At 41.3% G+C, this 22,828-nt stretch overlaps 1 protein-coding gene across 2 annotated transcripts in view; it reads left to right on the forward strand.

The window, feature by feature from the left end:
• The window catches only part of MERTK (MER proto-oncogene, tyrosine kinase), a 374,986-nt gene that overhangs the window by 72,953 nt on the left and 279,205 nt on the right, over positions 1-22,828 (forward strand). For both annotated transcript variants that reach the window (XM_085612117.1, XM_085612118.1), the window contains exon 2: positions 13,894-14,284. In XM_085612117.1, coding sequence (XP_085468243.1) covers positions 13,894-14,284 — 391 coding nt within the window. The remainder of the gene's footprint in view (positions 1-13,893; positions 14,285-22,828) is intronic.

Here is a 22,828-nt window from a genome sequence, read left to right on the forward strand (position 1 = left end):
TAATAACGAGATCTTTGTTATGTTTTAGTGATTCTAATGCTAGATGTTCTTCGTACGTGATATTGTATTGGGGTGGTACAATATGTTTGGTAATTGCAGAGAGTTTATTGAACACGACGTGTTCAAATACTGAAATTTCCGGTGCTACCTGTTCTAGAGATGGAAGGAAGGTAGAAATCGGCTTAAGGCCTGATCTGTTTCCTACTAATGATTCTTCTTGATTGTCTTCGAAGAAATTCTGTAGCCTTATTTTGCGGAAGAAGACCATCATGTCTTTAAATAATTCAAATTGATTGATGTTACTGTGTGGAACAAAAGAAAGACCCTTAGAGAGAAGTGTTTCCGTGATGTTATCTAGGGGATGACTACTTAGGTTAAAAATTGGTATTTCTGTTAGTCGCGCCAGTACTGTGCATTCCTGGTCACCAGGTATTGATTCTGGTTGGTGTACGTAGCAGGAGCTTGTTGGTAGTTCTGGGGCGGAGGATATTGTTGGTTCGGAGGTGGGGGAACTTGTTGATAATTTTGGGGCGGGGGGTATTGTTGATTCTGTGGTTGTTGAAAGTTGCCCCTGTGTCTGGATTGGTATCGCGTTCTCCAGCGTGGTTGGGAATTCCTGCGCCTGGATAAAAAAGGTGGGATATATGTCCCTCTGCTATTTGGTGTTCTGTTAGGGCCACTTGGTTGGTGTTGATGGGGTGCCTCACTATCTGAATCTGTAGTGTCTGAGAAAGTGACTACTTTCTTGTGGGACCAATTGGTGGTATATGATTCAAAAGAATCTCCACTTGGCTCTGGTTGGTAATAATGATCCGCCAGGCTATAAGGGTATACCTTTTCTTGACTAAAGAATTTGATGTCTCTATTCAATTTGTCTGTCTTTCTTTTGAGTAGATAATCATTATAGGAGTTCATTTCTTTTTCTACTTCCGCTAATTTAATTTTTGCCTCTTCTACTGCGTAATTATCTTTCAGTTTAGTTTCCAGTTCAGCAATTTCTGTGAGTAGTGTTTGGACTAATTCCTTGGCTGTTTCAACGATTAGGATCATATAGTTCCGTGAACATCTGTTGGAGATTAACGACCAACGTTCTAGAAATTTACGTACTTGAACAAAAAGGCCTGGAATATTACGTACCCTAAGGCCTTGGGGTATAATTCCTGCTTTCAAATATTCTAGCATGAATCGTCCATGGAGTTCGATTCTTTTGGTCTTTTTCATAAGTGCTATAAGTTTTTGAGTATCTGTATTGCTTTGCCAAGATGAGGTTGTGGAAGTAGTCATGGTGGACGTAGATTGTCCTACCAGAGAAGCAAAGTCTTCGTCAGTGAATCCAAAGGTAGGTAATTTATCCATGTTGGTTAATGGAGTGAAATCCAGTCGTGTGAACCGACTTGGGGTATGTGTTGTATTAACACGACAATTGTCAGGACCAGAAAAAAAGAGAAGATGAGGTTATATATGAAAAGAAGTGGAGGGAAATGACCTTTATTAGAGATGTTTAGACTAGTGAGACGGAGAATAGAAAATATTAGAAAGATTGAAGGTATATTAAAGAATCATTATACCTCTATGGCTAAACCCTCGCACAGACAGGCTGTGGAGCAAATATATGTGTAAAGAACAGAGGGTTACCCCTAATTATTATTCCTAAATCAGGGTAAGACAAAACTGAGTGGGAAGAAACATAGATTTAGGAATATAGGTTAAATGATGAAAAACAGCGTAACTCTTGAATTCAAAGATAAGTAAAACTAAAGTGCTTTTTATACATCATTTTATTTTTTTATAGGTTTGTAGAAAAAATATATATATATCCATATTTACAATTACATATTTTGAATCTGCTATTCATCTGTAAATAAATCACACTATTCCAGATGGTTAAACATGTGTAAAAATATTTGACACAGTTGGCAGGGAAATTATCCTCAATGTGAAATAAAGTACAAAAATTACAAACGTAATAAGCAGATATTTAAAGATTATTAAACAAAAGATTAAGCGTTGATATGGCCTTAGGATGTTTCCACAATCCTACGCGCGTTTCGGCATGTGCCTTCGTCAGGGGGCCATACAGAATTTGTCACCGATACCTAGGTGAGAACATGAACAATCATCAAGAGTGTGCTGTGTAATAATGTTAAAAAACAATTCAGAGACCATAATGGGTCTTCTATTGTAGCAAGTTCTATGGCTGAACAATTAAAATCACTGGTCTATAACATCTTGTTAGACATCTTCTAGTTGTGAGCTAAAAAAGAAGACTTTACACCTTATCAATTCCCCATCACCAAAATGTGACTTTTTGCTGTACAAAAATCTATACGTTGAAGAGTGTCTAAACTTTAATACTCAAGAAATAGAAACATAAGAAGATTTAGAAAATGAGGAGAGAATAGTGTAGATATAGTTCTGTCCTGACATGAGGTTGAGTCATCTAAAAGAGATAGAGACTTACGAGTAAAGGATGGTCTACTCGTGTGTCGTGTAACTTCTTGATGCCTGTGTGGATATATCACTAATTTAATCCTATATTGGATAAACGAAAGAGAAAAATATGTGAAGTAACAAGCAAAAAACTACTCTTTGCGGTTACTATAATGGCGTACTAATGACGCTGACCTGAATGCTGGTAGGTATAAATAGAATTATTGAGGAGACTGAGGTTGAAGACAGGCGGAGAGGTTAAATAACCAATCCGTTTAGGGGAGCTGCAACCCTTCCAATTATCTAAGAAAGAAAAATTCAGATAGACTACAATGAATATGCTGTTCTGGACATAAAGGTCCGTGTGTCAGTTGTGTCCTGAATTATAGGTGATAACTTACACTTTACTTGACGAATCCACTTTTCACTGGATGTTTTGTGACGCGAATTAGAATCAAGAGAATCTAATGATGGAAAGAACGATTAGGTCAAATACATGTAAATGGGTGAGTGTCACTCTCTAAGAAGATGATAGAAAACGATAACTTGAATTAACTTGTATTAGATGGCTTACTTAGAACTGTGTCCAGATTCTCACTAAGTATAAAAGGAACGGAGAGAGCGTGCTTCCAGACGACTTGTTCAGCGAGCTTAATAGGCGGTCTAGGTGGTCTAGTGAGAGAATCAGGGCAAATGCATTAGTCGATATGCGTATTTCTACCGAGGGTATTAAATTGTTACAAGTGCGATGGCGATTGCACTTACTTTATATAGGATTGGCGGTCAATCTAGATGGCGTATTCTAGTAGCGTCGGTGAATGAACGGTCTAATAAGAGAATCAGGGCATTAGTCAATATGTGCGTTTTCTTTAAGAGTAGTATATTATTACACGGGCGATGGCAATTGTACTTACTTTGTATAGCAATGGGGGATCAATCTGGATGGCGTGCTCTGGTAGCGTTGGTGAATGGACTGGCGTTCAGTTCTTTGGTGATCTAATAAGAGACGGAGTGCGCGTAACTATGCAGTGATCTACAAAGCTTCTCAGTCTTAGTGAAACTCACTAACGGATGGGCGCGTGCTTACCACGTGTCAGGAAGACTACGCGTCCCAGAGAAACGTCGTGGTACAACCCAGTGTCTCCATCGAGGTGCCTCGCTGCTCTCGCTTTGCCGACCAGTCAAATGTTGGAGCAATACCTACGGACTTTAGTATAGTGGATGTGTGTTTCGATTGGACGGTGGTGCAGCGTGATTGGAAATGGAGAGAAGACTGACGTTTACATAGAGAGTATTAGATGGTGATGGTGGCGGCCATCTTAGAAGGGAGCTAGAAGGCCAGAGACTGTTAGGTGTAGAATGTTCAGTTTTACCTGTAGTTAGAACATACGTGGTGATCTTACACTTGATTACTAACTTATTTGATGACTCGTTCCCACGGTATTTCACTGTTCATACCCTTGAGGTAAGTATTGAGATGGAAAATCCAAAATACTTCTCTTTTTTTTTTTTTTTTTTTTCTTTTTTTTTTTACGTATACTCGTGCCTGTGTTTGTGGAATGATTTCTGATTTTCTCTAAAATGAGCCACCGTATTTGATCAGGTGTGTGGTTTGCTTCCAAATAGTGACGGACCAAGGGGGCTTGAATTTTCTTAGTCCGTATTGCTGACCTATGTTCGGTTAGTCTGGTGGACAGCATACGAGCTGTCTCTCCAACGTAGCCTTGATTACAAGGGCATAGTATTAAGTATACAACGTTGGTGGTCTTACAGTTGGTGAAACTCGTCAGTGGTATATTTTTGTTGTTGAAAGTGAATTGTTTTGTTTCTATGGCTGAGTCACATGCTGTACACGACATGCATTTGAAGTTGCCTACCAGTTTGATGAGGCCTGTAGTGCACATTTGTGTTTGAATATCTGCAGGTATATTTGATAACCGCGATCTTACCACCAGGTCTTTAAGGTTTTTATTTTTTCTGTATGCATACAGAGGTTTGGGTAGGGCTTGATCTTTTGGTTTAGTTGCATTTAGGATATGCCAGTTCGAATTGATAACATGGCGTACTTTTGCATTCATTGTTGAGTGTCTTGATATGAAGACCAATCTAGAATTGGGGGTTTTTTGGCGAGGTGTTAGCAAGTGTTGTCTATCATAGAATCTTGCTCTCTTGTACGAGTCTCGTACTAAGCGTTTTGGATAGCCTCTGGTTAGGAATTTTTGTTTCATTTCTTCAGATCTTAGATCGAAGTCTCGCAGGTTAGTACAATTCCGGCGAAGACGCAAAAATTGACTAAAGGGTATGCTGGTCTTTTGCATAGAAGGATGGAAGCTGTCAAAGTGAAGGAGTGTATTACGTGCTGTAGGTTTTACGTAAAGATCAACCTCAAGGTGATCGATGTTGTTTTGGATCTGTATATCTAAGAATTCTACTTTAACATTGCTAGAGTTAGCTGTGAAGAAAATGTTGTTGTCGCATAGGTTCAACCAGGAAACAAATTGTGGAAGGTCTTCAGGGTCAGCTATCCAGATGAAGAAGACATCATCTATATATCTGGACCATGTTGTTATTGACTCACTGAAGGGTGCAATTTCATTATATATGAAACGTGTTTCATATAGAGCCATGTAAATATTGGCCACCGTGGGAGCACAGGATGCTCCCATACTTACTCCCTTAGTTTGTTTATATAGGGAGCCATTAAATTCAAAAGTGTTCTCTGTGAGTATCAACTCCAAAACCTCCAAGATAAATATTCTTGGGCAGTCTATGTTAAACTTCTCCATGAACCAGGCTACTGCTTCTACGGCTCCTACTTGTGGGATATTGGAGTATAGAGCTGTGATGTCTATGGTAACCAGGAGGTGAGTATTTTCGTTAAAGGGCAAATTTTCAATTTTTGTGATGATGTCACTAGTATCCCGAATGTAGGATGGAATCTGCGACACAAATGGTCTTAAAATTTTATCTACGTATTTCGAAAGTGGTTCGGTAACAGATCCTATGGTGGTCACTATTGGTCTGTACGGTGGATTGGTACTGTCCTTATGTATTTTCGGGATGCCATAAATGGCTGCCATTTTAGGTTCTTTGATGTTAAGAAATTCCCATTCTTTTTCACAGATTAGGTCATGTTCGAGAGCATGTGTGGTAAGCTGAAGTATGGTGTTTTGCACCCTTTTGGTAGGGTCTTTAGTGATCTTGGAGTAATGACATGGGTCATTCAACATTTGATCCATTTTCTGAATATATTGGGATTTGTCAAAAATGACTATCCCTCCGCCTTTGTCACAACTCTTAATAACGAGATCTTTGTTATGTTTTAGTGATTCTAATGCTAGATGTTCTTCGTACGTGATATTGTATTGGGGTGGTACAATATGTTTGGTAATTGCAGAGAGTTTATTGAACACGACGTGTTCAAATACTGAAATTTCCGGTGCTACCTGTTCTAGAGATGGAAGGAAGGTAGAAATCGGCTTAAGGCCTGATCTGTTTGCTACTAATGATTCTTCTTGATTGTCTTCGAAGAAATTCTGTAGCCTTATTTTGCGGAAGAAGACCATCATGTCTTTAAATAATTCAAATTGATTGATGTTACTGTGTGGAACAAAAGAAAGACCCTTAGAGAGAAGTGTTTCCGTGATGTTATCTAGGGGATGACTACTTAGGTTAAAAATTGGTATTTCTGTTAGTCGCGCCAGTACTGTGCATTCCTGGTCACCAGGTATTGATTCTGGTTGGTGTACGTAGCAGGAGCTTGTTGGTAGTTCTGGGGCGGAGGATATTGTTGGTTCGGAGGTGGGGGAACTTGTTGATAATTTTGGGGCGGGGGTATTGTTGATTCTGTGGTTGTTGAAAGTTGCCCCTGTGTCTGGATTGGTATCGCGTTCTCCAGCGTGGTTGGGAATTCCTGCTCCTGGATAAAAAAGGTGGGATATATGTCCCTCTGCTATTTGGTGTTCTGTTAGGGCCACTTGGTTGGTGTTGATGGGGTGCCTCACTATCTGAATCTGTAGTGTCTGAGAAAGTGACTACTTTCTTGTGGGACCAATTGGTGGTATATGATTCAAAAGAATCTCCACTTGGCTCTGGTTGGTAATAATGATCCGCCAGGTAAGGGTATACCTTTTCTTGACTAAAGAATTTGATGTCTCTATTCAATTTGTCTGTCTCTCTTTTGAGTAGATAATCATTATAGGAGTTCATTTCTTTTTCTACTTCCGCTAATTGAATTTTTGCCTCTTCTACTGCGTAATTATCTTTCAGTTTAGTTTCCAGTTCAGCAATTTCTGTGAGTAGTGTTTGGACTAATTCCTTGGCTGTTTCAACGATTAGGATCATATAGTCCCGTGAACATCTGTTGGAGATTAACGACCAACGTTCTAGAAATTTACGTACTTGAACAAAAAGGCCTGGAATATTACGTACCCTAAGGCCTTGGGGTATAATTCCTGCTTTCAAATATTCTAGCATGAATCGTCCATGGAGTTCGATTCTTTTGGTCTTTTTCATAAGTGCTATAAGTTTTTGAGTATCTGTATTGCTTTGCCAAGATGAGGTTGTGGAAGTAGTCATGGTGGACGTAGATTGTCCTACCAGAGAAGCAAAGTCTTCGTCAGTGAATCCAAAGGTAGGTAATTTATCCATGTTGGTTAATGGAGTGAAATCCAGTCGTGTGAACCGACTTGGGGTATGTGTTGTATTAACACATGTCAGTAGGTCACATGACCTGATCATCCAATCCTTGGCCTCTCTGTGAGATTATTTTTTAACTCCGGGCTCTGAGCCAGTGGGGCAATGCTTCTCCGCTATTGCGGTGGAGCCGCCACTGTTCTCCTATGCTTTCCCACAAATCTACACACTGTTCTATCACTGTTCTATCACTGGGAGGACTCTGCCAATATGTGTTCACGTTTGTTTCTCACCATTTGTTTATTTGTCTTTTTATCAGGGCCACTGGAACTATGGGGCAGAGGAGGGCTAAATTATGCAGCAATGTAGACTAAATTACACAGCAATAAAAGCCAAATTATGCGTCATAATGCGGCACATTTTGTGATAGTATTATTTCATTATTTTGTCATATTTACACCTGGTAACAGTGTCTAAGAAAAGTGTTCACCTTAATTAGTACCAATACAACACCCAAATAAAGCAATAAGCAAATGAAAGATGACCATTTAACCTTTGCGAAAAGCCTTCTGGTGCGCAGGAACACAAGTTGGCATATGTTTTGTAACTCTTGATTAATTTGAGCTAGAAACACATTTTTGGGGGTGAAGTCAGCAGATTATGGGGCAGATGATGGATTATGTGGCAAATGCTGCAAATCCATAGTTAAGCCAAAATTGCCGCTGAATCGCATAATTCCAGTGGCCCTGCTTATATTGTACTTTGATATACTGCCTACCGTTTTATAACATACCTTCTACTACTATTCTTGTAAAGCACTCTGTCACCTGAAAGGGTTTTGATCTCGCTATATAAAATGCCAAATAAATAAATACATTAAAAAAAATCTTAAACCAATTCAGCTATTTTATGCAACAGGTGTACTGCATTTGGGGACTTGTAGTTTCGTATTTAACATTTTAAGAACAGACTCAAATATTCCAGCACGCAAAGTGTTTTTGGATGAAATGCCGGGACTAGATGGAAGGGTCACACATTACATGAGGATATTAACCACCTGGGTACAATAATGTAACACAACAAAATTCAATGATGAACATAAATGTTTGTTTGTGTGGTTCCTGATCGCCAAAGTCAGATGCGCGAGATCGTGTGAGTCCACTACCTTGTTAATAAGGAGGTCCACTGAGTGTTGAATGATCGTCTTACGCTCACAATTTATTTTGGCAACTACAACAAGCATTGACTCTACAATGAATGATTATTACATGTATTATATGTCTGTTCTGTGTTTGTGTTTATTTTCACAGATTTTTCCCCTTTCGACGATTTGAATTAAGGGAGTCCTAACCGTGAGTAGATGGTTAGGTTCTGAGTGACCAAGGGCAGGGTACACCTTAGCGAGTGTACACCCCCCGGGTCACGTTCACTGGTCCTGACGAAAACCCGGTAATAACAACGGATGGTTGAAACATGTAGACCTTTTTTCACTTTTTACTCCCAAGAAGATACTATAGGTCAATCTAACCTATCGCGGTATCCATATCATTTTTTAACATTGTCCAAATTGCCCTAGAATAAATTATTTGGATTGGGTTTAATCTGGCCAATTTTTAACCAAAATGTTCCATTCACCTCCACACAAAAAACCAGCTCCACTGTAGTCAGGTGTCGCAGCACACCTGAATGGCATTCAGCTGTCCAGGTGGGACCCCGATGATGAAGCATGTCACCAACCAGGTTGGTGAGTGAGGGGTCTTAAGAAAGATAATCTCTTTCCTTTGCTCTGCGTTCCAAATACCCCTAAGCCAGTTTTCTGTCTATTGGGAGTACCCCTTTGCTTTGTTTGGTATTGTATTTTCAAGGGGACCAGGAGTACCCCCTCCAATGGTCTTCCATTGCGAGAATCCCTTTCTCTCCATTTTTGTTTTGGGCTTATTTATCTTATACAACTACCGGTCATTGACATAGCCAATAACCCTGGCTTGTTGTAGGAGTAATATTACTTGTTGCATTATATACCATGGATGCAATCACAGAAGCAGCAAAATACCACTCGAGCGGTATACTATGCCTAACACAGATTTTTATTTTACGCGTTTTAAGCCACGCCCCTAATCCCATCAACCACGTCTCTTTGAGAGACCATCCAGTTTTTTTATCCAATTTAAAGGCCTGGGCATAGGCTTGTGGTCCCCACGGTAAGGCTCTGCCAGCACCACGTGGAGGCCTTGCATCTTACCTTCTGAACGGATGTCACATCAGCAACCTGCCCCATGCAGAGAGGCCTTTTCGGCACGCTGACCCATTACGCTGTTGTGGGATCGCAAAGGAAACTTTACAGAAGCATCCAGATGTTTCTGCACACTAGTGACTGCCAAATTAGACCTCGGCTCGGAGAAAATTTGGGCTTTCTAAGAACAGCTACTGCTTCAGCTGCAGGCAGGAAGGGTCGGGCCATGTTCTCTTCTATTTTATATTGTTTCTGTGTACTGCGAGCTTTCAGAAGTTTGCAGCATAGCGGAAAACTTCCCCAACACTCACAAAATAGACACAGCAGTGCGTGTCGGTGCTGTGAGCTTTCAGAAGTTTGCAGCATAGCGGAAAACTTCATCAAAATTCAAAAAATAGACACAGCAGTGCGTGTCGTTCTTGGACGAAAAAACAAGTGTTGCACAAGCACTGGTCGTGCATGCATTCGAGACGAGCCCCCCTCCGCTGCTAGGCAGCCTGCGACGCTGGGCCAATCCCAGCGTGGCTCGGGGTGACGTAGGAGCCCACAGCCGATGAAGCTCCGGGCAGTGATCTCTTGTCTTTATGGGGCCATATGTTTAAACACATGGCCCCATAAAGATAAGAAAACGTTTACGACCAGCATAAAGCAGGCGAGCCCATCCAAGTGGTCCGTCTGAAAAAGCCAAAGGGAGGCAACCTAAAACCCTCCTTTTCAATGGGAAGCCAGCGTTTAACATAAACGCTGACGCTACCCAATGAAAATGAGGAACGCGCCTTAGATTCCCCTTCTCCAAACTAAGCTTGATTACTATAAGTCTTGAGGCAAGGAGCGCATGCGCTCCAACGCCAGCCGAGACCTTAAAAGGATGAAAATGAAAACTAAGAAGTGCTAGAAAAGTAGAGTATTGGCCTACCAACCTTGGCACGGAAGTGTTACGTTTTTAGGAGGACGTGTCTCTGATGCTCTCACTCATAGTGTACTCAAGTAGTTTAGCCCATTGCCCCATACAATATGCTGTCGTCGGTAGAAGAAAAATCTAAATGACAACCAAACAGAGCAATAGATGCAGAGGTCTAACCCAAGACCCTCTTCAGATGTATATAAGAATGCATTTTCTATTTGTTTTTAATTCACAAGGCTGGCACTACAGCTAAATCTGTCTCTAGTCTGACCTAAAATGGATACCATCTCTCCTATCCACTAGAAGGTTAGTAGCTACCTATCCTACCTAGGATTAGCTCAGAATCCTTGGGACCTAGCCGACTAATGCCTGGCTGACCTCACAACCACACACCTCTGGAAAAAAAAAATTCCAACATTTGTCCTCTAAACTTGCACCCCTCACACCCCTCCCTTCTACCAGTTCTTACGTCATGATTCGGAAGCAGAGACCAACCTATCTAGCGGTAGCACTGAAACTGGAATCCATTTTTTCTTTGCATAACAGCTTCGCTGCCCCTCCTAACTTTCTTAAAAACCCTGAAAATGTTTATTTTTTTGCAAACTGTAATCCACAGCTCTAACCCTATATCGATCCTGTCATCATTCAAGATGGTTTGCTTTGCACTGTTAAATTTATGAGCTTGACGTATAAATTAAACAAATATATTGAGCTCAGTTCTTTGCAGTACATAAGAAAGACAGAGATTATTACGGGGTTTCTAAATTGCCTTATGTTTTACGCTTTCATGACCTCTTACACTCAGTAAAGAATGAAAAACAAAACAAAAAAGGCTGCCATTACATTTCTTGGCAGTGTTTGGGCAGATAGTATGAGTTTGCATCAGTCAAAATTGTCGCTCTGCAAGTTTGAATGCTTCACCATACCTTTTTTGTATAAAGAAAATTTGCATTACCAATTCGAGACACCCCACCTTCATTATTCCAGTTTGCCTTCTTTTAACAAGCTTTGGCAAACCTAATATGTTTGCCTTTTGTAAAGAGGCAGAGAATTAGTTGGCTTTGCAAAAGCTTGTCTGCATTATGTAATAAAGAAAATTAAGATGGCCACCACTGCATGAGCAAGTATGCTTACACATGGGTGGTCATATGGATATGCCTTTTCTTTTAGTTTATTATAAAAACCATTTAAAGGTGGCCACCCATGTGGGTCCGTAAGCACGCGCACAGACTGCCATCCTGAATTGACTTTTGGCACAAAGAAAAAGCATTCCAAAATGGCAGTGGAGTGTGAATGCATACACAGTAAGGCACCGGAGGCAGCGGCGGCTCCTCCGAGATGGCGAAGGAGCGTCGCCCAGCCTGCAGCCCGCGCAGAAGGCTCGCACATGCATAAAATGGTAAAAAATGTTCTCATGTGTGGCAGGCTCGCGCAGCTACAGCGCGAGGGCAGGTGGCAGGGCTTATTAGTGCAATTGCACTATTACGTCAGCCCCCTGCCAGTGCGCATGAATGATTGGCCAGCTGTCTACAGCGTGCCAATCTTTCATGCACACTTCTAAGCCTGCAATACCAGGGCTGAAAAACCAGCTGGGGGATTGCAGGCGCAGGCCCCCAGCCTCAAAATGAGCTCTGGGTTAGCCTGCTCCCACCAATCCGATTGGTTTGATTCACGTGGCACAAGGGAGGAAGTCCCTCCCTTTCCACCCAAGTCTGAGAGCGCCAGAAGAAGAGAGACGGCGAATGGACCCTGTGGCCAGCAACATAGTTATGGTGGTTTTTTTGTGCATTGCGCCCCATCAGATGTTAATGTTGCGGGCCGCCACTGACCAAAGGCCATTTTGCAATTTTTTTAACGCTTAATTTATCTTTCAATGGCTGACAGCTTTTTTGGAACAGTAAATTAGAAACAAAAGTTTGTGCAGGATGCTGAGCACACTAAAATAAGCGAGTGGCCCACTAGCATTGTGAAGCAGCCATACTTGGACCAAAACAAATGAAACAAAAATATTGAGAGGAAAAACGCCCAAAGCCTATTTACCACTACATTCAAAGCATAATGCCTTCTTGCAAGCTTTTCTCAGAAACAACATGTTATCTTTGTTGTACCCATGACAAGAACAGAGACTTTCGCAGATGGCTCTTTCTCCATCGCTGCAGCCAAACCTTGGAAGGCTGTGCCGCACAACCTTCAAGCAGAAACTAACTTGTCCTTTTTAGGAAACCCCTAAAGACCTGGCCTGTTTAATAGATGTGCTGTTTCTTTCTGCAATTTTATTTTCCTTGGACCCTGAGGTTTGAGTTAAACTTTGTGTTGGTATGTTTTCACAGATATCATGAACCTCTGTCTATACATGCTCTTAAAATATATGAACAGAAGAGGAGGACATTGTAATTGGTCTTCTGGAGCTTTAGCGGTTCATCTATTTACCTTCGCCGTTTAGAAATCTACTAATCTGCTCGGAAGGTATGAGGGGGAAAAGGTAAATCATAGCATTTAGAGAATTCCTCCTCTCTGTCCCAGTGCCCAGGAAAGGAGAGATGTGGGTGCAAGTGCATTCTGTTTTCTGTGTCACAAGTTTGTGTTTCATCTCCCAGTGATCCTATGATATCATTAAACCGCTTAGATCAGACTAGCCAGTCAGTGACTGAAAGTGGGGCTTATTCCTCCCTTGGCCCATGGATGGGGCAGCCACGTGGGTACATCGCCACAGATTTCTCAACCCCTCTTCCACAATATGATGGCAAAATGCCGTCACCTGTACCTAGCCAGGGGTGCTGTGTCGGCAAACTTCTTCAATCGCTCTGAAGATTAGCACTACCTGTAGGAAATAGATTTGCATTAACCTTTGCTTTGGAATTCGCTAACTTAGTTACTTACTCAGGCACAGCGTAAGAGGCCCTCCATTACATCAATAGGAAGTGTTACATTCATTCATAGATGAACCATAAAATTGTTGGGGAGGTTGCTGGTCCAAAGGGGTATTTTAGAGTCCTGAAGTGCTTCCCCAAACTCGTATCCTACCTCCTCCTTTGTGAGAGGGAGGAGGGACTGCTAGCTGACTGGAGGCGGAGCCTCAGCCAGCTCGGTGTCAGAAACCATTGACTTGGTGGTCTATCCATCACAGGACCACTGTGTTGCAATAGTAAGTGTAAGTAAGTAAGTAAGTAAGTTAGGGTGACCATCACTGACTTTCCTTGCTCGGGTCCACCACAGGAGTTTGCTTCTGAAACACAAAATGAAATGCAGAGGGGGCTGTATAACACAGTGCCAGCTCAGCATTTCAGCTACGTCTACAGCGCATCTGCCACACCAGAAGATGCTCTGTAGGCAGAGAGAACCCATCAGGTCTGTCTCAATAGGGCAGGTGGTTCGCCCATTAGGTCTGTCTCAATGGTCCGCCATCAGAAGGGGAGAGGCTAGGGCCTCCACAAACATGGGGAATGGGGTGCAACCCTCCGTACTTAAAATGACCTCGAACATGTATAAGATTCACAAAATGCAAAGAAAAAAGGTCCGAATTTTTTTAATGGCATCTGTACGCTGGGCTAGAAAGTGATCATACTAGAAATATCTGGTAAAAAAAAAAAAATGTTTTGATGACATGATGTTATTGAATATTTATTTGGTTGGACATAAACACAAAATTAATGTTGAACACCACTGATGCACATATCCTTTTATATTGTAGTAAAGACATCTTCTGAAGACCTGAACACGCCAAATCTATTATCAGCTTTGCGGTCACTGTCAAGTTTACAAGGAATGCACCATACAGATACCTCTAGATATATGAACAGGAAGCTTCGCTCCGTCCAACTCGCCGCAAACGAGACTGAGGACAAGAGTTCAGAAGCGCAGCACCTCCCCGCCATCTCCTTCAACCCTACAGTAGGCAACATTGTACTGTCTGAACATCGAGATGTCAAGTTTAATTGCTCCATTGAAGTGCCTGACTCCAACAGGGCGGAACATATCTCTTGGTGGAAAGATGGGACAGAGCTCCTTACGGCTGATCGTGTTGCTATCCAGTATTTCAAAATTATTGATGATGGAGTTGCAACAATGTCATCTTCTTGCAGGTAACAATTTTTCTTTACTTAGAGCTTTTCCCCAGACACTGTGCTGGTAATCCTTCTGTTTGCATATCACCTTACAAACACAAACCTTTGTTGGCAAAAAGAATAGAATAGATTTTGGTCTCAAAAAATGAGATTTTAAACTCTCAGAATTTATCATGGAAGGTCCTCCACAGGATTATACAAAGTTTTGCCCTATCACCCCTTATTTGGTCAGTTTTTTCCTTACTTGAGTAGCGCTTTACAACATCTCAAGTTCGCCACTAAACACTTGGTAGAGGTGAAGGAGATATGGGACCAGGAAAGAGCAAAGTGTGTGTGTGTGGGGGTGTGGGGTGGGGAGGGTAAGGGTTCAAAACAGGGTATCAAGAAGGAATATTGGGGATCCAGTGGTACTTCCCAGTTTCAGAGTACCCTACCCGGGGTATTACTTTGTTAGTTCCTTACAAGTTTATAAATCCTTCATCAACACTTGTGATCCATGATATGTTACGTACTTTGATGGACAATCACATAGCTCTTACCTGGCCCTGAGGTGCTCTCATACCTTTTCTCTCCTTCTAGTCCAGGCTCTGGAGAGTGGTAGGGTCTTTCATGGCTTGCACTGACTAATGAAGTCTCCAAAAGCCAGAGCAGTGCCAGAATTTTCTTGTCTAGTTCTATGACGGGCCCATCTCAATTATACATTTATAATTTTCACTTGGAGATTTCGGATGCCGAAAGTAGCCAAAGTCTCCATGTAAAATCCTGGGGAAAAGCAAACCTGCATGAATCAGTGCAGAAACACACAATTCGTGCTTGCTATTACCCAAAATGCTGTCATCCATATATTTTCCTGGAAATACTCCACTCATGTTAAAGGTTAGATAATGCTGGGGCAGGAGAATAATAGAGATTTTAAAGGGCCGCCAGTAAGACGGACTCTAGTATTCATTGACAATTTCATTTCATGGCACAATGTAAGCTAGACCTGTCATGGCGCAGTGGCACATCATCCAGACTGCATTCCATGACGTTCTACAGTGGGCCTTGTATTGCAGTTTTCCATTGGCATTTAATGACATAGTGTTGAATCTGACTTTCGTGGAATAGTGCTTGACAGCTATTTCATGGCTTGGTATCATTTTATTCTTTACATTTTTATATATTTATTACACTTTTTAAAATGTTTCACCTCTCCCCCCCCCCCCCAAGCCAGGAAGACATTTCATGATCATACATTATACAAATAAGCAGCATTTCATATATGATTCGCGTAAAAATAGTAAACAGTTGATAATTCATCAAAAATACTGCCAATAATATGTCATGAAGTTACCTGGTACAGTCTGCTCTTTGAACCAATTACTGGCCCTCTAACATAGCCGAACTGAAATTCCAACACCCAAATTATTCCCCAGTTATTCCCTCTATGACATGACCTCATGGTTCGGTATCTGATGGATATTGCACAGTAAAGTAATTGACGAGCATTTCATTGTACAATATCCAATGGCCATTTCTTGGCTCAGTGCATAAATGTGCCTGTCATGACTTCACTATAAACAACGAGATTGGGGAGTGAAGAGGTAGCGCCCTACACGGGCATTGGAGGTGGATACATCCTCCACATAGAATTTGTACCAAAACAAAAGGAATCCACCTCAAGGGGGGTTTAATCAGATATGTTAACTATTGAGTTATGGGAAGTGCGTATCCTACAATGGTTGGATGCCCACTGTGTTTGCTTAAATACCCCTCACACACCAAAAGGGCCCTTGGTGTCATGCTTCATCATAGGGGTCTTCCCGCCCCGCTGCGGGACGGGGCGTGCTACGACCTGAGACTACGCGGGAGCACTGATAATGCAATGCTATGTGTGATGCAAGAGTAGTGAGAGGGAGGGTCTGGGGTGAATGTAAGCGAGTGAGTTTAAAAAGGACCTGGCCTCTTAGACATAGAAACTTTAATAGGCCAAGGGAAGCTGGTGCTACTAAAAAGGTGGTGCGGAGATGTCCTGTGTAATGTGCGGATACTCCTAATGAGTCATCATGTTTTGAAGCATCAAGGCTTCTTCGTCAGGACAACAAAGATCCCTCCTAAATTTACTATGTTACTCAAAATAGTGAGCAATAATGATGTGATATTTGAGAAGAAAATGCATTTAATCAAGCATTTTTATACAATACCCAATGGTATGCCTTAATCAATGTTTATGTATATGAGAAACAATGCCCTATGAACCTCAAGAACGGGTGGAAAGGACGTTGTCACTCGGTAGTGCCCTTCAACAGGCCCTTGCTCTACGCAGCTCCGTCCCGCGGTTCCGCTGTGTGATATTTAAGCAAACACAGTGTGTGTCCAACCATTTTAGGATACGCACTTCCCATAACTCAATAGTTAACATATCTGATTAAACCCCCCCTTTGAGGCGGATTCCTTTTGTTTTGTCATGATTTCACGTCCGGACTGGGAAGAGAAACCAGCCCTGGCAATTTCAACTCGAGTGGCTGGGGTAGGGGTGTGGAATGGGGGGGGGGTGGAATAGGCAGGGGGAGGTGCTACTGAGAAGCTGGCGTTGGGAAGGTGCTCGTGTTAAACACTGCTGCCACTTTTATTACAGGGGGCCGATATTGCATGGGGGTCAAAAACCAGCCCCCACCCTTCCGGCCCACTGGGAAAATGCCCGGTGCCCACTACAGCCAGACCGGGCCTGCATGACTATCTAATGGGCATTTCCAATGTCTGCTTTGTGTTGATGTTAGCAGGTGCTCAGCTGCAGAATATATTTATGAACGCCTGCCCTTTAATGAAGTGGCAGTGGGACTTAAGGGCTGCTTTGCACAAGCAGTGCACCTATAGCGGCACCTGTTGTCATTAACAATCAGGGTGCGCAAAATTTGTGTAATTTGCTTTTGCATAATTGCGTGACATTTTGGGGAAATTACACAAAATTGCAGTTTGTGGCCTAATTACATAGTTGTGGGAATATCACATAGGAAGCATAACGCGAAATTCTCAATACTTCATCGTGATTAAAATGTAGTCCCTTCTTCTCGACTCCTTTTTTTTTTTTGAGGAAAAATAAATATAAAACAGATTATATGGCAATAATTTAAAAAATAAGCACTGTCGTAGCAATAGTTCCGGTTTCTTTTAGGCTTATACCCATTTTTGCATGATATATTTGTATGCAATTATTGAAAACTCACTGAGAAGCACCCAAATAATGGTCCAGTGGCATACTGTGTGAAGCACATGATTTTATTTTACATGTTTTAAGATACACCCCTTATTACATAGGCCACTCCTCTAGGAAAAGTTCCCATATTACACCATTTGTATCGCACCCCATCACCTTTTTCATCCCATTTAAAGCACTGCTTAAAGAGACCTCTCTAGGGTACCCCTTCGTCCTCTTCCTTTTCGAAGCATCTAGGCTCCTCCACCATCATTTTATTTTAATATATCAAGGGTGAGCAGCTGAGATGTTCTTATATTTCCCAAATACCTGATTCAGTTTTACCTATCTATAACTCTGATAATCCTCTAAAGCAAATTCAAAGTGTATCTAATTGAACATTTGTCTGCATGCATGGCACCAAATATCCCCACTTTTTGGCATCCCTATCTTCACCCAATTCGTAAATCCCTTCAGTTAACCCACCCCCTGCTGAGTGGCACAATTTCTGAACTGAGTTTCTTTTGTGATGATTTTGTTCCACCCCATTTTAGATGTTGCCATTTTCCAGGTCTGTGACACTGTTTTCTTTGGGTCTGGAAAATCTGTGGGTGTCTTCCATCAGTGTAGCCCCTTTTAGGATATCCCCTATTTCTCAAAACCTGATGATCCTTTGTCAGAAGTGCCCTCTGCTTTGAAGAGAATTACCATTCATCTATCACCACTAATTGGGGTACCCAGTAGTATCTGTGCATATAAAGCAAAGCAGTCCTGTTATCTTATACATCTCGATATATTATTGTCAGATAAATCCTAGGTGTGTCACCCTCTCACAGTCCAGTGCGGAGTGCCACATCTAGTTGGCGGAATAATTCCTCAGGGGCCATAAAGGTGTACTTTATAGAAGATACAGATTTTCTGGAGCATTACCATTTTATATAATTCTGCTTGGCACGTCTGTTGACTGCACTGTTTCCCTGAAGTAAACAAATCATTTTGGAATCTTGTGAGACATTGGTTTATGTTATTATTGAAGACTTCTTCAGTGTCTAGTTACATGGAATGTCCAAGTACTCAAAACTCTGTCTAGAAATCTGAAATGGTCACTTAAACCCAGGCATGGGATACGAGCCAGGAAAGCAGTAGGGTCGATTCTAAGGCAGGGAGACACCTCGTATACCCTGAGTGTTCCGTTCACTTGGCATAGATTTTCACAATTAGGGTGGAGATTTCCCTATGATAAAACATAGAAACACTGATAAAAGTTTATGAAAGTTTAAAAAAAAACAGTAAACAGTTTTTTATGTTCTTGTAAACTTGTTTTATATATTTATTGTAAATGTAGAACAAATTGCAGTAATTCTACAGCACTATTAACTTAATTTGGATTAAACACTACAAAATGCAGTTTGTGAATATACCGCAGGATACAGAGGAGTCTGTGCATGATATTCTGGGCTTGCTGCAAACATCTGCATACATAGCTATTCTGCTGGCCAGTGTGTGGTCTCATTAAAGGGGTATACAACCTTTACAACGCAACTTTTACAACGCACTACACTTACAACGCATTTTTTACAACGCAACATCCACTACAACGCATTCCATTACAACGCAGGACACTACAACGCATTTTTAAAAACTACCTTTACAACGCATTCCATTACAACGCATACTACCTTTACAACGCATACCATTACAACGCATAATATTACATTAAAACCCCTACACTATCCAACACTTACCCTACTGTTGCACCCCCTGGAGTTAGAATAGTAATTTTTACCCCTATACTATCCAACACTTGCCCTACTGTTGCACCCCCTGGAGTTAAAATAGTAATTTTTACCCCTATACTAGCCAACACTTGCCCTACTGTTGCACCCCCTGGAGTTAGAATAGTAATTTTTACCCCTATACTATCCAACACTTGCCCTACTGTTGCACCCCCTGGAGTTAGTATAGTAATTTTTACCCCTATACTATCCAACACTTGCCCTACTGTTGCACCCCCTGGAGTTAGAATAGTAATTTTTACCCCTATACTATCCAACACTTGCCCTACTGTTGCACCCCCTGGAGTTAGAATAGTAATTTTTACCCCTATACTATCCAACACTTGCCCTACTGTTGCACCCCCTGGAGTTAGAATAGTAATGTTTACCCCTATACTATCCAACACTTGCCCTACTGTAGCACCCCCTGGAGTTAGAATAGTAATTTTTACCCCTATACTATCCAACACTTACCCTACTGTTGCACCCCCTGGAGTTAGAATAGTAATTTTTACCCCTATACTATCCAACACTTGCCCTACTGTTGCACCCCCTGGAGTTAGAATAGTAATTTTTACCCCTATACTATCCAACACTTACCTTAAATGCAATGTAATATTATGCGTTGTAATGGTATGTGTTGTAAAGGTAGTATGCGATATAATGGAATGCGTTGTAAAGGTAGTTTTTAAAAATGCGTTGTAGTGTCCTGCGTTGTAATGGAATGCGTTGTAGTGGATGTTGCGTTGTAAAAAATGCGTTGTAAGTGTATGCGTTGTAAAAGTGTGCGTTGTAACGACATACATCCCATTAAAGGTCTCTATCAAGGGGTGTTTCCCTACATCTGGCTTGGGGTGGTTCAAGACTAAGAGTAACTAGCAATGCGGACAGGGAATAGCCCTGTCTTATACCTAATCCAAGGAGGAGGCTATGACACCCTTAACATTCACTCTAGATAATGGGGTTATATACAGTAGCTTCACCTTTTCAAGAAACACCTTTTCAATGTCCATTTTCCGGATCACAAAAATCTCCAAGCTATTTTTGCACCGAATTTATAACATGGCACTCAGAAGGAGGATGCAAATATATTATTGCTGAGGATACTAGTCAAAGGTGCGAAATATGCGTTAAATAGAACATTGGAATGCTGAGTGCTGCATTGAAGACAGTGGAGTGGCTCAGTGCCAATAATGGCTAGTATAGGCCTTCTTCTCCAAAAATGCAAGGTTTGTTTTTCTGTTTCTCTCTGTATAATTTGGAACAGTCTTCCCTCGGTGCAGGGAATGTTCCAGTAGTTTTAGAGCCCTTCTTCTGCCTATATGCTCACTCGTTTTATGTCCTCACCTGCATCTCGAGCCAGTATCTTGGTTTGAGGCCTTTAGCAGCCAATATAGACTTAGTAGCAGGCTATGAGGCTATCAAAATAACTGCGTGCTCACAAAATTGAATTTGAAAACATTTTAATGAGAACAATTGGCATGAGTAGGTTATTGACATATAATGCCGATGAAATGAGATGAATGAAGCTGCAAGATGTGGAAATCAGGCACATGACAAATTTAAAGAATCGACTGTTGGGTGTGAGGTCAACATCAGTAAAATGAAGAATTTGATAAAGAATTGTAAAGTGGATCTATCTAATTGTGAAATAAAATATAAGTTTTAATATTCTTAAGAGCACACATTAAGGATTTAACTGAAAAGAAAAGAGAGTGAAGTGACCTAAAGAAATACAGAGAAAGATGGAAGAGAGGGACAATAAATAAAAAGCAAGCTTCAGAGACTGCAAAGAAAGCAAAGAGGTCCTCCCGTGATTCTGAAATTTCAACCGTTTCAAAATTCTCTGAAGAGAGGTACACAGAGGGAATTATGTGCATGTGCCTTCAACTAGAGGTGATGTTTATGCTTTTGTGACACATTCCAAAATTGAGGCAGGATTCTGAAAGGTGGTACAGGGAGGTTGATAGGTTGGAACCTATTTTGAAGATGCTTTGGCCTGATTTAAATTTGTTGTTTGCAATTATAGTTCCTAGTGATTTGTGGTCTGAGTGTAAGGTTGCTGTTGCTTTGCCAACTGAAAAAACAACTAGGGTTATGTCTAAAAATGCTCCTTCCGACATGGTTGCTGGCATATACTAGCAGGTGATCGAGCATTTGAAAAAGAAGATACCTGAGGAAGATATTCATTGGACAAAGAATTTGAGATATTCACAAGAGCAGAAGGAGTCAATGCATGCTTATTGTGAGAGACTCACACACATTTTAAGCATAGTGTAGTCAAAGTCCTGAAGAAAGATGGTGCCAATGATTTTGTTTATGCCTTCATTATGGTTTGCATCCTGAGCTTAGTTGTCATATTCAGCAGAGTCTGAAGTGCTGGCAGGCGAAGAGCATCGATGAAATTTGCACAATACAGCAGTAATTGGTTTGATGCAAAGCAAAAAAGAACCAAGAGGCTGATTTTTGCCCAGACAAAGCAGTTTGAGAAGAATGATAGGAATCCGCTGATGGATTCTGATTTAGGTTATGTGTAATGCATTTTTTGGTACAGGTCAAAAAAATAATAACCTGACTTCCTTCGGTGCAGATTTAGCCATGTGCCAATGACTAAATATAAAGGATAAAACAGTAAGGCTGAGACCTTGAAGGCAGTTAGTCTGGAAGACTCTTAAGCACTCTCAATCTGGATTTGACGAAGGTTACAAGACAGAGTTCAAATCACTCGGTTAGAAGACCATCAACTTCGCCAGCCTTAAATACACTTTCTCAGAGTGGATTATCAAGAATGTAGTCTCTCGGCAACACTCCAACAGAGCTTGGAAGTGTCTGTCTAGCTCTATATGCTAACTTTCCCACCCTCCATATGCAGCTCTGGTGTTAGATAATGTTTAGGCAAATGGCAAACCCAAACGGGCAACAAATGATTGGTAGATATTATGCGGAATGGTTATGCTATTCATTGCATGACCCCTTCACTGTCAGCTCCACCAAACACGGCACCCAGATTTCAAATGAAAGTACTGGAATAGAAATTGCAGTGAAAATGGAGAACAAGGTTACAACTTGCCCTACCTGCCCTGAACAGAAAAGGGCTATATTCCAAGTACTCAGAAGAAAAAGGCTTTATAGTAAGGTTCTGATAACAACTGAATCTCAAATTAACAACAAGGTAAGACAAGAGGGAGAAAGTCTGCATGCTGGTCCAGGAGAGCTATTCGCTCAACACAGATGGATGTATACAGTGGATCCTCAGGGTGCAGATAGCTATATACTACTTGCATCCCTACAACCAAGCCCAGAAAACAGTGGCCCCCTCAATCACAATCCTCAGGTTACAACCCACAAATTTGAAATGCCTCATCCAGAAAACTGCTTTTGATATGTAGGTAAGATAAGAAGGGCTGGCCCATGATTTGCCATTATATAGATATGTACTTGTATATGTAACAGTTATGACCCCCAATAATACTAAGACCATAATACGCAGTTGTCAACAGAAAATTGTAACTTGTGCCTCTTACATATATATGAGACATACCTGCTATGTGGGCTGTCCATCACCAGCACTGTACAACCAAAAAACCAAACATCACCAAAAGAACAGGCATG

This window comes from Triturus cristatus, chromosome 6 (genome assembly GCF_964204655.1).
Source record: "Triturus cristatus chromosome 6, aTriCri1.1, whole genome shotgun sequence".
NCBI classification, from domain to species: domain Eukaryota; kingdom Metazoa; phylum Chordata; class Amphibia; order Caudata; family Salamandridae; genus Triturus; species Triturus cristatus.